This window comes from Danio rerio, chromosome 2 (genome assembly GCF_052040795.2).
Source record: "Danio rerio strain M-AB ecotype USA chromosome 2, GRCz13ab, whole genome shotgun sequence".
NCBI lineage: Eukaryota > Metazoa > Chordata > Actinopteri > Cypriniformes > Danionidae > Danio > Danio rerio.
In genome coordinates this window covers 44979548-44993909 of record NC_141022.1, presented here as the reverse complement: position 1 = coordinate 44993909, position 14362 = coordinate 44979548, and the positions used below count along the sequence as shown (strand labels likewise).

The 14362-nt window shown below is 35.4% G+C and overlaps 1 protein-coding gene across 11 annotated transcripts in view; it reads left to right on the top strand.

Annotated features, from left to right (window-relative positions):
* Positions 1–14362, top strand: part of zgc:110158 — a 147739-nt gene that overhangs the window by 99939 nt on the left and 33438 nt on the right. For all 11 annotated transcript variants that reach the window (XM_087239442.1, XM_087239449.1, XM_087239448.1 and 8 more), the window contains 1 exon segment: positions 4618–4707. In XM_087239442.1, coding sequence (XP_087095568.1) covers positions 4618–4707 — 90 coding nt within the window.

Below are 14362 nucleotides of genomic sequence, written 5' to 3'. Positions count from 1 at the left end.
GAGCGCGCATACTCGAGAGGTGTTGTCGCGCGCCTACTGAAGGGCTGGACTGGACGGAGGTTGTGTCGCGTCGCGGGGGCACTTTTGATCGTTTTGGAAGGGCATTTTCTATCCAAGACTAAAAAGGGCATGTGCACTGCACAGGTTGAGCCCTATGTGTGCACGTGCCTGCAAGTTGGGGAATACGACTAATAACAGTCATGGGGACTGCAGAAACACAGCACACTGTTCAGATTGATGCAGACATTGACTTGTACCGCAAAGAGATCTCTATCTCACTCATGGTTTGTCCTCTCAAGTGGGGGAAAGACAATGCACAACGTTACCCCACTGCTGTCAACATGGGCCAAGTCATATCTCTCTTGTCCCAGAATCCTCAGTCCCAAATGAGAGGGGTTTTTTCTGTTGCAGGGGACATTGTAAATACTCAGAGATACCAGTTTTTACCAGATTATAGTTATATGATAATTTTCCTTTAAACCCATCTCTATCTAAGTGAGTGATTAAATGTTAAATGTGATGAGTTTTTAACAATACTAAATTGAAACTTTATTTTTTTACATGGTTTAATAATTTTTTGTTATTAAAATTGAAGTTCCTGTTTCAAAGCTAACAGATAGATGGCTAATTTGTATGTCACTGACACTTTTGGCACTTTTTTGGGAGTATTTTCAAAAGTTTTTTTTTTCCTGTAAATGATTCAATAAATACCGTACCGTGACATTCATACCGAGGTATTACCGTACCGTGAAATTCTGATACCGTTACATCCCTAATTTAACATCTTATGAAAAGGGGCATAATAGGCCCTCTTTATATCTTAATGCTGTCACAGTGAGAAACAAGACAAAGAAGAATTGTAAAACTAATATAATGACACTTTATAAAGCATAATGACCTAATAAAAAGCACATTAAAATCCTCGCAGTGTTCCTTAATTTTGAATTACCGGCAGAATCATTGTGAATGTTTAATCAATTGAGGGTTTTTTGTTAACATTTGAGCGATTCTGCAAATTTGAATGCGATTCAAATGAGATTCATTTAAATAATGGATTGAATTTCAAATATTTGAACTGCCTCAAATAAATGAAGCACACTTACGATGATTTGGAAGAAATTTTGTTGCTTTATTTTAAAAAAGTGTTGCTTTATGACTACATGTGAGTGTAGAAAGATCCTCTAATTCAAATTATGAAAGCAAAAATAGCCTTGTATTTGTTAGGTAGGTACTATCACTCAAGCATGAGTGCTGTTTTTACAAAAATCAACACATTGGCAAATACACAAGAAGACAGCATTTAGGCTACATTGCGAAAATAAAAATTTGAACACAATACTGTCTGTTCTTGCTAATCAAAATAGATTGAAAAAGGTCAGAGCAGAACATTTCTGCCTCTTGAGAGTAAAACAGCAGCATTTTGTTCCTGAATAAATTTGTTTTTGAATGAATCATTCACTTGTAATTTTTGCTATTTGATTACTTTTTAAATGAATCAGCCTTTTTGAATTATTTGAATCAATGATTCCATGAATCATTCTTTAAGGCAGAGGCAGGATCTGCCAGAACTAACTGACAATTTTAGTATTAAACTTATTTATCCACAAAACAAACAAAAAAAGTTAAATATTTATTTTTCAATCCACTAAAAAGCTAATTGAATCATTTATTCATTCATTTTCCTTTGGGTTAGTCCCTTTATTCATCCGGGGTTGCCACAGTGGAATGAATCACCAACTTATCCAGCATATGCGGATGCCCTTCCAGCTACAACACAATACTGCGGAACGCATGCTAACAAAGGGAGAACATGCAAACTCCAAACAGAAATGCCAACTGACCCAGCCGGGACGAGAATTAGCGACCTTCTTGCTGTGAGGCGACAGCGCTAACCACTAAGCCACCGTGCCACCCTAATTGAATCATTGCCATCACAAAATCATTAATACAGCAGCCTGCTCTAATATGTGTATTTCTGCAGCATGTGGGTGGAGTCACATTCAACAAGCCCCTCCCCTCGAGCTCAGATGTCATGCATTTATGAGACGCTGTGTGTGTGTAAGAGGTCAGGGGTGGCGTGGCTGTTTGTACGGCGGCTGCACAGAGCTTTGAGTTTCAGCAGAAGGAGGGAGCGTGCGAGGCGGATGCCAGCTCCTACTCTTTAATCCTCCCTCTCTTTCTCTTACTCTACCTTCTCCTTTATCTCCCTCCTCGTTTGGTCTCTTTCGCTCTCGTTTCCACACACAATGCGCCTCGTCTCCTTCCATCTCCTCTCTCCGTCTGGCAAACACACAAGCTCCCGGCATCAGACTGCGTTAAAGAGGTTTCGAGAGAGAGAGGGAACGGGGCCAGAGGAGGAAAAAAAGGGGCCCCGGTCTCTAAGTGTTCCTCTGGCTCAGGAGAATCCACTTCAGGCTCCTCTCGCTCTGTTTGCTTGTTTTATGCCCCTTTTACGAGGGGAAGTATGTACACAAGAGCCGGGTTTTTTTTTTGTTTTGTTTTTTTCTGATGCAAATAAACGTCTCATGTTAACACTCTGCGTGTTGAATGAGCGGGTTTTACTTCGAGTGATCTGTCTTGTGGAACTACATGCTGATGCTTTAGTATTATACTCGCGTAGTGAGGCTGTACAGCTAAAGGCTTTGTTTGCAGTAATTAGACCAACTTCCAGCATTGGAAATCCTGCTTATTATGTTTCCTTGTGGTCTGCGACGTATTATAGTGGATCAGCGTGGTTTTAAAAGCATTTGTCTTGTAAGATGGTTGTTAATCGAGGAGGGCGAAGAGGCTTTGGTTCTTATTCTGACATGTTTAATCAACAGATCAACTGATTTGACATGTCAAGTTTGGATTGTTGGTAATATTGTGAATGGAAAATGGTTTGTGAATGGAAATGGAATATTTCCTTAAAATATTTCTTTAAATGCAGTATTACCAAAAATGTTCCAATTTCCTTCATTCATTAATTTCTCTTCGAACACAGTGGAATGAACCGCCAACTACTCCAGTATATGTTTTACACAGAGAATGCCCTTCCATTCGCAACTCTGTTCTGAGAAACACTTATAGACACTCATACACACACACTATGGGGCAATTTAGTTTATTTACTTCACCTACACTGCATGTCTTTGGACTGTGGGGGAAACCGGAGCATCCGGAGGAAACCCACATGAACACGGGAAGAACATGCAAACTCCACACAGAAATGCCAAATGACCCAGCTGAGAATTGAACCAGCAACCTTCTTGCTGTGACAGTGCTTACCACTGAGCCACCATGCCACCCCCATCTCCTTCATTTCGGGACATAAATTAATATAAAAAAACAGCTTTAAAAACAGGTTTAAGCTGTTTTTTTTATTAGCTATATTATAGCATATAATAATTTAGTTTTTCTTACTTATAAACTAGTAAAACCTTACTTTATAAAATTTAAAAAAGTTTCTAAAATGCACTTTTAAGTGTTTATATAGTCATTTATAGTTTATTTAGTCATTTTTTCAGTGTAGTGGAAAAAAACATCTACAATGCACTTTTAAGTGTTTCATTTGTCATTCATTTTAAGCTGTTTTCATCAGCTATAGGCTACTATAGCATATAATAATTTTGTTTTTCTTACATATAACCTAGAGCAGGGGTGTCAAACTCAATTCCTGGTGGGCCGAAGCCCTGCACAGTTTAGTTCCAACCCTGCTCCAACACACTTACCTGTAGGTTTCAAACAAGCCTGAAGGACTCAATTAGTTTGATCAGGTGTGTTTAATTAGGGTTGGAACTAAACTGTGCAGAGCTGCGGCCCTTTTTGAACTGAGTTTGACACCTGTGACCTATAGCATTACTTTATAAAGTTAATAAAGTCATTTATACTTTGAGTCATTTTTTTCAGTGTAATGGAAAAAGTTAGTCTAAAATCCATATTTAAGTGTTTCATTTGTCATTCATTTTAAGTGTTGTTTTCATCAGCTATATGCTTCTATAGCATGTAATAATTTTGGTTTCTTACATATAGCCTAGTAGATCATTACTTTACATGCATCTATTATTGTTTATATGGCAAAAAAAAAAAATAGAATTGAGCCGGGTTTTGGCCTAAAATCAAAATTTTGATTAATTGAACATTTGAACTCGATTACGATTAATAAATGATTATTTTATTTATTTATTTTATTCTTTTGCCCTCATAGTTCACTGACAATGATATTTAGAACTTTCAATAACTGTAATTCTCCAAATGAAAAAGGGTTGGTTGGTTGGTTTGTTGGTTGTACTCTAAATCATCAAAACTATGTCTGTTGTGTTTATGAGCTGTATCGGAGTGCACTCTGAGGGAGAAAGTTTTGCTTTTGTGGCTTCTTTCTCCACTTGTTTGCATTTTTGGGACAACTTATCATTTAGTTTGTGTACAATTTTGCCTAAAGAAAGCTAAAAGAAAAAAAAGTAATGTAATAGATGCATTCATAACACTGACTTGCTTTGGTGCTATTTTGTCATTGATGGACCGGCCAATGCACTATTATTATTAAAGCAATATTAGTGTTATGTGTGTATTATATCAGATTTGACTAATTGTCCTCAACACCTAACTTGTCCTCATCATCTGTTTTTTTTCCTCCAGAGTGCAGCAGCTGCCCCCAGCCCTGTAATGGGCAACATGCCCCCCAACGACGGCATGCCAGGCGGACCCATGCCCCCTGGTTTCTTTCAGGTAAGATGAGCTGGTTTCTTTCTCTTGCTTTCCCTCTTTTTCTCCATTCCTCACCCAGTCACGACTGCGCTTCATTCATCCTTTCATTGATTCTGTGTGTGTGAGTGTTTGCTACCGGTGGGTCTCTCTGTGGCTGTGGGTGGCTTGACAGCAGCCTGAAGCTCTGCTGTCTATGTGAGATCATTCTGACCATTTATTTTAACCTACACTATATTCCAGTACAGGTAAGATGAAGGCACACAGTGTTAAGTGTTAGTGGAAAGTAGTAAAATTATATATTTTTTTATTTTATTTTATTTTTTTTTTTGGAGCCGGGTTACACTTCCTATCTCAAAGTCTTGGACATCCCAAAAGGAAATCGCCCATGGTTTAAGAGCTAAGATCCAGAGTTTGGAGGTTTTTAAACAGTTTTTCATGCATTTGCGAATTTAGATTTTTTTTTTTTTTCCAAGTCTACACTGAAAATTGTTTTAAGGTGTTGCAAGGTGTTGTAATGTGGTTGCAAACAGATTATATGGGCTGACTTAAAACAAATAAAATTTGTTAATGTTCTTGGTGATGTAACTTATTTAGTTTGTATAAATGAAACTATTTATCTAGGGCTGGGTGATAAAATCAGTATCAGTATTTACTGACCGAACACCATTGTCATTAACAATAAAAAAAAAGTTAGGTGTGAAGTTTCAGTATAAATTGCTGTAGTTTTTATTAAAATTTGGATGATTAACGTGCGCCTTGAAAGGAATGCCAATAAGCTTAGGGTGTAAGTAAGGCATTTCTAATGGAGCAGTGCAAATATTGAGCGATGCACACATGGTGTACATTTTCCAGGCACACCTAGTTGAAAAACATCTGAACCTTTAAGAATGCCGCGAGTGCATCGCAGTTAATGTAAGTAGAACCAACTAATCTGCTTCACACTTTGTATGGAATATACACAATTTAGTAATAATTGTTGACCAATTACCTCAGACAAACACAGCACACTTGAACACTGCAGTGCTTTTTCATTTTCTTCATTAAATTAATATCGGAGCTGCAGCAATTGTTTGTCCGTTTGCCATCCTCTGAGAAAGTGGTTGATGGTTGCCTAGTGCATAAAGATGGCAGGGGAGTGCGAGCTCTTTTTGCGTGTGAGTTTTGTGTTGCGTCATCGCCACTTCAGGTCAGAATAACAACACACGCAAAAATTAGTGCCGTATAGCAGCAGTGAGGAGATTGTAAATAAAAAACGATGTCGCCAGAGTGGCTTTTTGGTTTCTTTTCTTGTGCATCCCAGCCACTACCTCCCCATCAGAAACATTTTTTTAGCATAGGGGGTAATGTAGTTATCCAACTTCACAATTTGTAATGTTGCAATATGTATTTGAATAATGATGGCTGGTTCCTTTACTTGAAAGCTCAGATTTGATTATCTTCATTTGTGTTGTTTACAGAGCTTAAGGTTTACTGTATCATTATTATTCACACCTTAAAGTTTGCTTTGGTTGTTCAGTATTTACGCTTTACCATTGCATACACTTTGATGTCTTTTATTGATCAAGTTTAAGAGTCTTTTTAACACCTATGTTTATTTTATTATAAAGAGAGCAGATATTTTTGTTTAAATATTTGTGTTTTTAACGATTAAAACTATTTGTAGTGTCAAATGGTTGATAGCTGATAAATTAAAATAAAGTGGTTAAATAAAAAAAAATCCTAATATTGTTATTAGTTAAAAAATAGTTAATAATTATGACATGAAACATGATATTGTGATAATTTTTTGCTGTATCGCCCAGCCCTATATTTACCTTAAAAATAGTAAATCCGATGACTCATTTTTTCAATGTAATAAAATTGCACTTTTAAGTGTTTTATTTGTTACAGTTTAAGAGAAAATGAATCAGTGTCTCTAGATTTCAATCACAAAACGTGGTTTTAAACTCTGTTTTCTCAAAATGAGCTTTTTAGCCATAAATCTCCACTTCAGCAGCACTTATATACACCAAACTTCATATCTGTATTATAACGTTTTTTTGTTTTTTTACTGAGGAATTTGTTCATGCATAATTTGTCTGATAATAAACAATGTTTTATTCTGCACACACACACACACACACACTGACTTATTTGTCTGAGTGACAGACAAATAAAAAGATATTCTCAAAATCTCCTGCGTAAAAACGTTTGGCTCTGTTAAAAAATCAAAACACTTTGTCTATAATGTATGCAAATTAGTGCATAAATAAAAATATATCTTTTGCATTTTTAAACATGCATTCTTTGAAAACTTTTTTTAAGCAATTTTTAATTTAATCAACAAACTCTGAAAGAATAACAAAAATTATTATTATTTTTACCCTGTTCACCTGCTGCACTTGCCTTAATACAGCTCCTATGACAAATCAATGGAAACAGTTGTTAACTGATGGTCAGTTAACTGTATAACAAAGCATATTACTTGGAAACAGAGAGAGAGAGAGAGAGAGAGTGAATGGGATTTCCTCTTGAACATCTTGCATAATCTCGTTCATTTCTACTTTCAAAGCTTTTTCATTGTCTTTCTTCATCATTCTTCCGTCCATCTGCTTGCAGCTTTATTCATTCCATACTGCAGGCTGTGTTGTGTTCATTAAGATGCTCTATGTGTTTTATGCGATGCATGCGTGTGTGTGTGTGTGTGTTTTGACAGTTGAGTTTACTCTCAGTGATCAGTCTGTTATGAACGGACGGCCTGTGAAAACAGATCAGTGATGACTCTACGGCAACTTTATGAAGACGTTTTGCTTGTTCTGAGTGGTGTTCGCCCTTGGAAACATTGATGCTATTATGCTATTAGATTCTCTTTTTTTTGTTGTTTTTTTGAGGTTGCTAAGGATTTCAGAGTGTTTTTAGCAGTGGCTAGGTGGTTTCCTGCTGGCACAAGTTAAAATAACCTTTACTGTAAGTCTTTATGATATTCTGTTCCCCTTCTCTGTTGTATTGTTTTTCACTCATGTATCGTCCTGCAAGTGAAAAGTCACTTTGAAAACTGTCGCCACTGCCTCACATGGTTCAGGATTGGTAGAGCTACGCATCGATGAATTTGCTCTTTAGTGTTTGAACTCTCAGTAATGATTAAATCACACTGAACTGAGCTAAACTGAACTGAACTGAACTTAAACACTAAAACCTGAACCACACTGTTCCAGTTACTATGACCATTTATGTGAAGCTGCTTTGACACAATCTACATTGTAAAAGCGCTATACAAATAAAGCTGAATTGAATTGAATTGAATTCTTCCGAAACATTATTCATGTGTAAAAAGTTTAAAGTGTTAGTAAAGATGCATGACATACAGTATTGGTACTACATAATTGGCTAATATTAAAAACTTTTCCCCCGTTATTTTAACTATGCTGTCATGTAACACACATTAAAATTAATATATTCTTATTTTTAGAAAAGATTCAACTTTAAAGGTGCAGTAGGTGATTGTCTTTGGAAACATTTTTTGTTGTGCTGGTTTAAAGTCTCTTCACATTCCAAAAGTAATGATTGAAGAAAATGATCTAATTGTATTTATATGTATTTTTATATTCTGGGTATAAGGTATAACACTAATAAATGGCCGTTAATTCTGATAAACCTAAACTGTTTGTCAGCAAATGTAGATTTGTACAACTGTGCACCTCTGTTCATGCAGATCCACCGATGCGCGTACACATGCGTCACGGTTATGTAGACACGAGTGAGGGCAGTAAAAACAAATGCTGAATCAAAACTTTTTAAAATCCTGAATCAGTATTGAAGTTACTTTTGCATGCTGGAGTAAGGATGACACCATGACTAAAGTATTGCTTTTAGACGGGTAATGTCATGTTATTAAAGTATTTTAGTCACACAAATCTTATGTAGATTCTGTTGTTTTACTAATGAGCTACTGTATATATGACTATTTTCAGTTTAATAAGGGACCTTTTACAGCATCGATAATGAAGATTTTTATTCTCATGTTTTATTTACAACAAAACATGAGTAAACAGCACTATTCCACCTAGCCTGCTTTACTGAGCTGAAGTGGGTTTTTTATTCACATTGGTTCATTTTTGAACAATGACAACCTGTGACGCGCTCCTTATATTGTTTACCATGCTACTCTGATTATTTGCTCTGAAATAGCATGTAAGTATGGCTTAGTAATAAGTGTAATTCCTGCACCCCACCGGCCAACCACTAAGCATACAGTAGTTGCTTTAGGACAAAGCTCGTGAAAAATTGCACATTATGATAAGTTTTGCTTGCTAATTACATAACTGAAAACCTGCTAGATATAATAAAGTTTTTCGTTCAGAATTGTAGTATTACAAAGTACTAGTTTTCTAACTGGCAAATGACATGATCTAATGGGTCTCTGTCATCTTTACTGTGCACGTTCGTGATTTCAGGAGGTGTGGCTTTGGAAGGCAAGGGAGGGATTGTATTTGGAATGTATTGTATTTTGATCAACGGCTGCACTTTAAGTTAATCTTTAGAAAAGTTACAGGTGTTAAATGTATTTTTTTTTAGAAAACCTAATTTTATATCCAGTTCTTGTATTGTATATTATAATGTTTTGATGCTTAATCTTTGTAAGACATCCAAATTATGCATTATTTTCTTAAAATACATTTTGTGATATTTTTCAGTTAAAACCATATTGTTTCTGTTCTGAAACTTTTCATTAATGAGTGAATGTGAAATTTATGTGAAGTTTGATTTAACACTGCAAAAAGTGAAATAATGTGCAATATTGTTACAATTTAAAATAACCATTAAATGTAAATGTAATAATGTCAAATGCCATTTATTCTTGTGTTGAATTTTCAGCAAATAGTAACAAAATCCCAATCAAGTTTTTAGCAAAAGCTACATCTTGTTCATGAAGCATGGTACTGTGATGAGTAGTAAATCTCCCTCAAAGGACAGAGGGTGCTCTAACACAGAAAATCCCTATAGTTGCTGAATAAACTGAAAATTTAACTGCTTTTACTGATTTGGTCAGACCAATAATCACACGACTATGCAATCATCTACAGCAGGATTTAATTCAAGAAATCCACTAAAGTTAAAAAGTGAGTTTGGAGTAAAACTGTCATTAAATGTAGTATTTTGGCCTGCTTTCAAATGGAACATTATTTCTGATTTATAATTTATGCAGACAGCTATCAATACTCTAGAAAGCTATTTTCAATTTCATTAGGATACAATTAAATCGACTACAATTATGAACACAATATTGCGTAGCTTGTCAGTGAACTATGACTCTGTGTAGTAAAAAAAAACACTTTAGATTTACTACTGATTACACAACCGGCTTTACTGACAAAATGTACATTAAAAAAAATCATCTTCAATTAATCGCCCAGCCCCAACGACATTACAAATCTCTTTACTGTCACATTTAATAAAAAATAATTGATTTTATAAATAATTTAACTGATTATTTTTAATCTGACCCTAATATTTTGAAGAAATTAACTTAAAGGATTATATTTTTAAAATCTTCAACGTACACCATGTGATATTAAAACAATGCTGTATGAATTAAACAACAACGTAACTGTGGTAAATGTCCAAAATAAACATGATAAGCTACATTTCTACTGTCTGTCACACGGCTTTGATAAATAACTTGACTATTTGTACAAAAAAATCAATAATTGGTGTTCAGTGGAGCCCTATACTGTTCATTAAATGAAGATTTTCTTTTTAAATTTCACATTACTCGTGAACCACAACAGAAAAATAAATATAAATTAAACAAATGTTACAAATATGCAGTAATGCATAAATAAATATACAAATATACATAAATATACAGTTGAAGTCAGATTAGCCACCCCCCCACCCTTTTTTTTCTTTTTTTTTTAATATTTCTTAAATAATGTGTAAACAGTGCAAGGATATTTTCACAGTAATATTTTTTTCTTCTGGAAAAAAGTCTTATTTGCTTTATTTTGGCTAGAATAAAAGCAGTTTTTTTAAAAACACATTTTAAGGTCAATATTATTAGCCCCTTTAAACTATATATATATATATATTTTTTGATAGTCTTCAGAACAAACCATCGTTATGCAATAACTTGCCTAATTACCCTAACCTGCCTAATTAACCTAGTTAATCTTTTAAATTGCACTTTAAGCTGTATAGAAGTGTCTTGAAGAATATCTAGTAAAATATTATTTACTGTCATCATGACAAAGATGACATAAATCGTTATTATAGAGTTATTAAAAATATTATGTTTAGAAATGTATTGAAAAAAAATCTGCTCTTCGTTAAGCAGAAATTGGGGAAAAAATAAACAGGGGGGCGAATAATTCAGGGGGGCTAATAATTATGACTTCAACTGTATATAGAATTTGTATATTGGCCACTTGTCATTTGCAGGATGAAAAAGAAAACAATTAGTAAGTTTAGCCTTTTATAAATGGACAGCATTTGAATATCAGAGCATCCCTACTAATGTGTATGAGCAAGTTCACCTAAATTGTAGGAAAATTCTATTTATTTGCATGAAAATATTCTTCATTTGTCCTTAGGTAGAGATGTGAACGTCTCAGAAGAGCTCTTTTTTCCATGTCTATTATTTCCCCATTGCACCTGTTTACATGAAGCATCAGATCCACAAAACCACACGTAGAAGCATTGACACATGCACACACACACACACACGCACACACACACACACGCACACGCACACACACACACACAGAGCCTCATAATCAAACATGCATGTACACATCCGCAGCCCTTCCCATGATGCAGCGCTCGCTCAGTGATGGACAGACCTGGCATTTGGCAGTGTTAGCGATAAAGCAGAGCCGAGGGAGGAGGCGCTTTCTGACGCCGGTCGGGAAAGGTTTGAGGAGAAGAAGGTTTTTGGAGAAGCAGAGAAGTGCTATTTATATCAGATCAGCACTAAGGGAGAGAGGAGGTGTGAGGTGCTCTGGTGTGTGTGTGTGTGTGTGTGTGTGTGTGTGTGTGTGCTGTTTATAAGACCTGTTTCTTTGAGAGAACAGGACTGTGTGGTTTTGGGTTCATTCATCTGTTTACTGGGGACACACAAAGTAGATATTTTGGCTAATGATGTGGATATTTGTTTTTTTTTATGGCATATTTAAAAAAAATACAGTAGCTTTGGATAGTATCTGTGGTGAACTGTTTCATTCAGTAAATATAGGGCTCCACCGAACACTAATTAGTGATTTTTGAGTACAAATAGTCAAGTTATTCATTGAAACAGTGTCACGCGCAGTAGAAATGTAGCTTATCATGTTTATTTGAGACATTTACCATAGTCACCTTGTTGTTTAATTCATACAGCATTGTTTCAGTATCACATGGTGAACGTTGAAGGTTTTAAAAATTTAATCCTTTAAGCTAGTTTCTTCAAAACATTGGGGTCAGATTAAAAATAGTTAAATTATTTATAAAATCAATTATTCATTATTAAATGTGACAGTAAAGAGATTTGTAATGTTGTTAGGGCTGGGCGATTAATTGAAGATGATTTTTCATGCACATTTTGTCAGTAAAGCCGGTTGTGTAATCAGTAGTAAATAGGGCTGTGCAATTAATAGAAATTGTATCACAATCACAATTTGAAATGTTGCAATTAGTTAGCCGCAATATAAATTATATATATGTATATAAACAAAAATAACGAATAACATTTGAGGTGAAGTGCTTCAAAACCAATCTGCAATGCCTCAGAAAATTAAACATGCTAGACTTTCTGCAATGGTGTTGTGAGGATTCGCAGACATGGTATCGTTTGTCGTGAATTATGCCATTAAACGAGAAGAAACGGTTGAATCTTGTGTCATGACGCCCAATTGTCGCTTGCGACTCCCTTACGACACCCTACATCAAGTAAATTTTTAGGAGCTGTGACAGAATTGTTCGAACAAATTAAAATCAGCTTGAAGCTTGAATTAAATCGTAAATCAAATCACAATCGCAATATCTGTAAAAAAAAAATATATATATATTTTTTCCCAAATAGCACAGCCCTAGTTGTAAATCTCCAGCTTTTTTCACTACACAGAGTCATAGTTCTCTGACAAGCTACGCAATATTGTGTTCATAATTGCAGACGATTTGATTGCATCATAAAGAAATAAAAAAAAAAGTTGTAGAGTATTGATAGCTGTCTGCGTAAATTATAAATCAGAAATAATGTTCCATCTGAAAGCACGCCAAAATACTACATTTAATGACAGTTTTACTCCAAACTCACTTCCTAACTTTAGTGGAATGCTTGAATTAAATCCTGCTGTAGATGAATGCATAGCCGTGTGATTATTGATCTCACTGAATCAGTGAAATCGGTTAAATCTGTTTATTCAGCAACTATAGGGATTTTCTGTGTTGGAGCACCCTCTGGCCTTTAAAGGAGATTTACTACTCCTCACGGAACCGTGCATCATGGACGAGATACACAAAATCGCAGCTTTTGCTAAACGCGATTACGATTTTGTTACTATTTATCGCCCAGCACTAAATGTAACAAAATATTTCTTATTCACATAAATCCCTCAAAGGTAATGATAATGTATTCAAGAATGCTGAAAAATAATCAAAAGAATAAATGGCATTTGATATTATTACATTTACATTTAATGGTTATTTAAAATTGTAAAAATATTGCACAATATTTCACTTTTTGCTGTGTTAAATCAAATACCTCAAAATAAAATTATTATTATTATTAAAAAATATTCTTTGAAAATGATTGCCAATTTTGCTCTATTGTAAATCCTAGGTATACATTTTATTTTAAAATCCAGAGTGTCATTATAAACCATGTTTCAAAAATCATTTACAGTATATTTCAATGATTATGACTGAACACAAAGCAAACATACATCCTGGTTTTCACAATGCAGGGTGTCAGATGTAATGAAAGAGAAGTGAACGGGTGTTGCTGAAGGTAACCAAGATTGTTTAGCAGAGACCGACAGAGACAGCGAGCTCCACCACTGCTGTGTGTGATGAGGTGTAATGAACAGTCGTGACCTCAGCGATACTCTGAGCTAAAGAGGCCTTGAGCATCCCGAGACCCCTCTAATCCCTCCCTCAGACACACTCGCTAAGATGCAGGCGGCCAGCGAAAATACACACAGGCACACACACACACACGTACACAAATATACACTCACACACACTCGCTCATGTGTTGCTGTTGGTTTCTGGGACAGCCAGTAGAGCAGCTCTCATGCCAGACCCCGCAGCCATCCACTCTCACAGGGAGGTCAGAGACGGGCCACGGATAAATCACAGACCACAATCTCACAAAAAAACAGCCCCTACCTGAATCAGAAACATTTATCAGAGCATGTGAGTCATGTACGCGTTTAAAAAGCCACTATAAATGCATCACTTCCATTGGGATGTTGTCTTGCGTTAATTAAAGATGGCATGAAATGATCACATTTTCATTCATTCATTTTCCTTTGGTTTAGTCCCTTTTTTTTATCAGGGGTCACCACAGTGGGATGAACCGCCAACTTATCCAGCATATGTTTTACACAGCTGCAACCCAGTACAGGGAAACAACCATAGACACTCATTTACACACATACACTACGGTCAATTTATTTTATTCAATTCACCTGTAGTGCATGTCTTTTGACTGTGGGGTAAC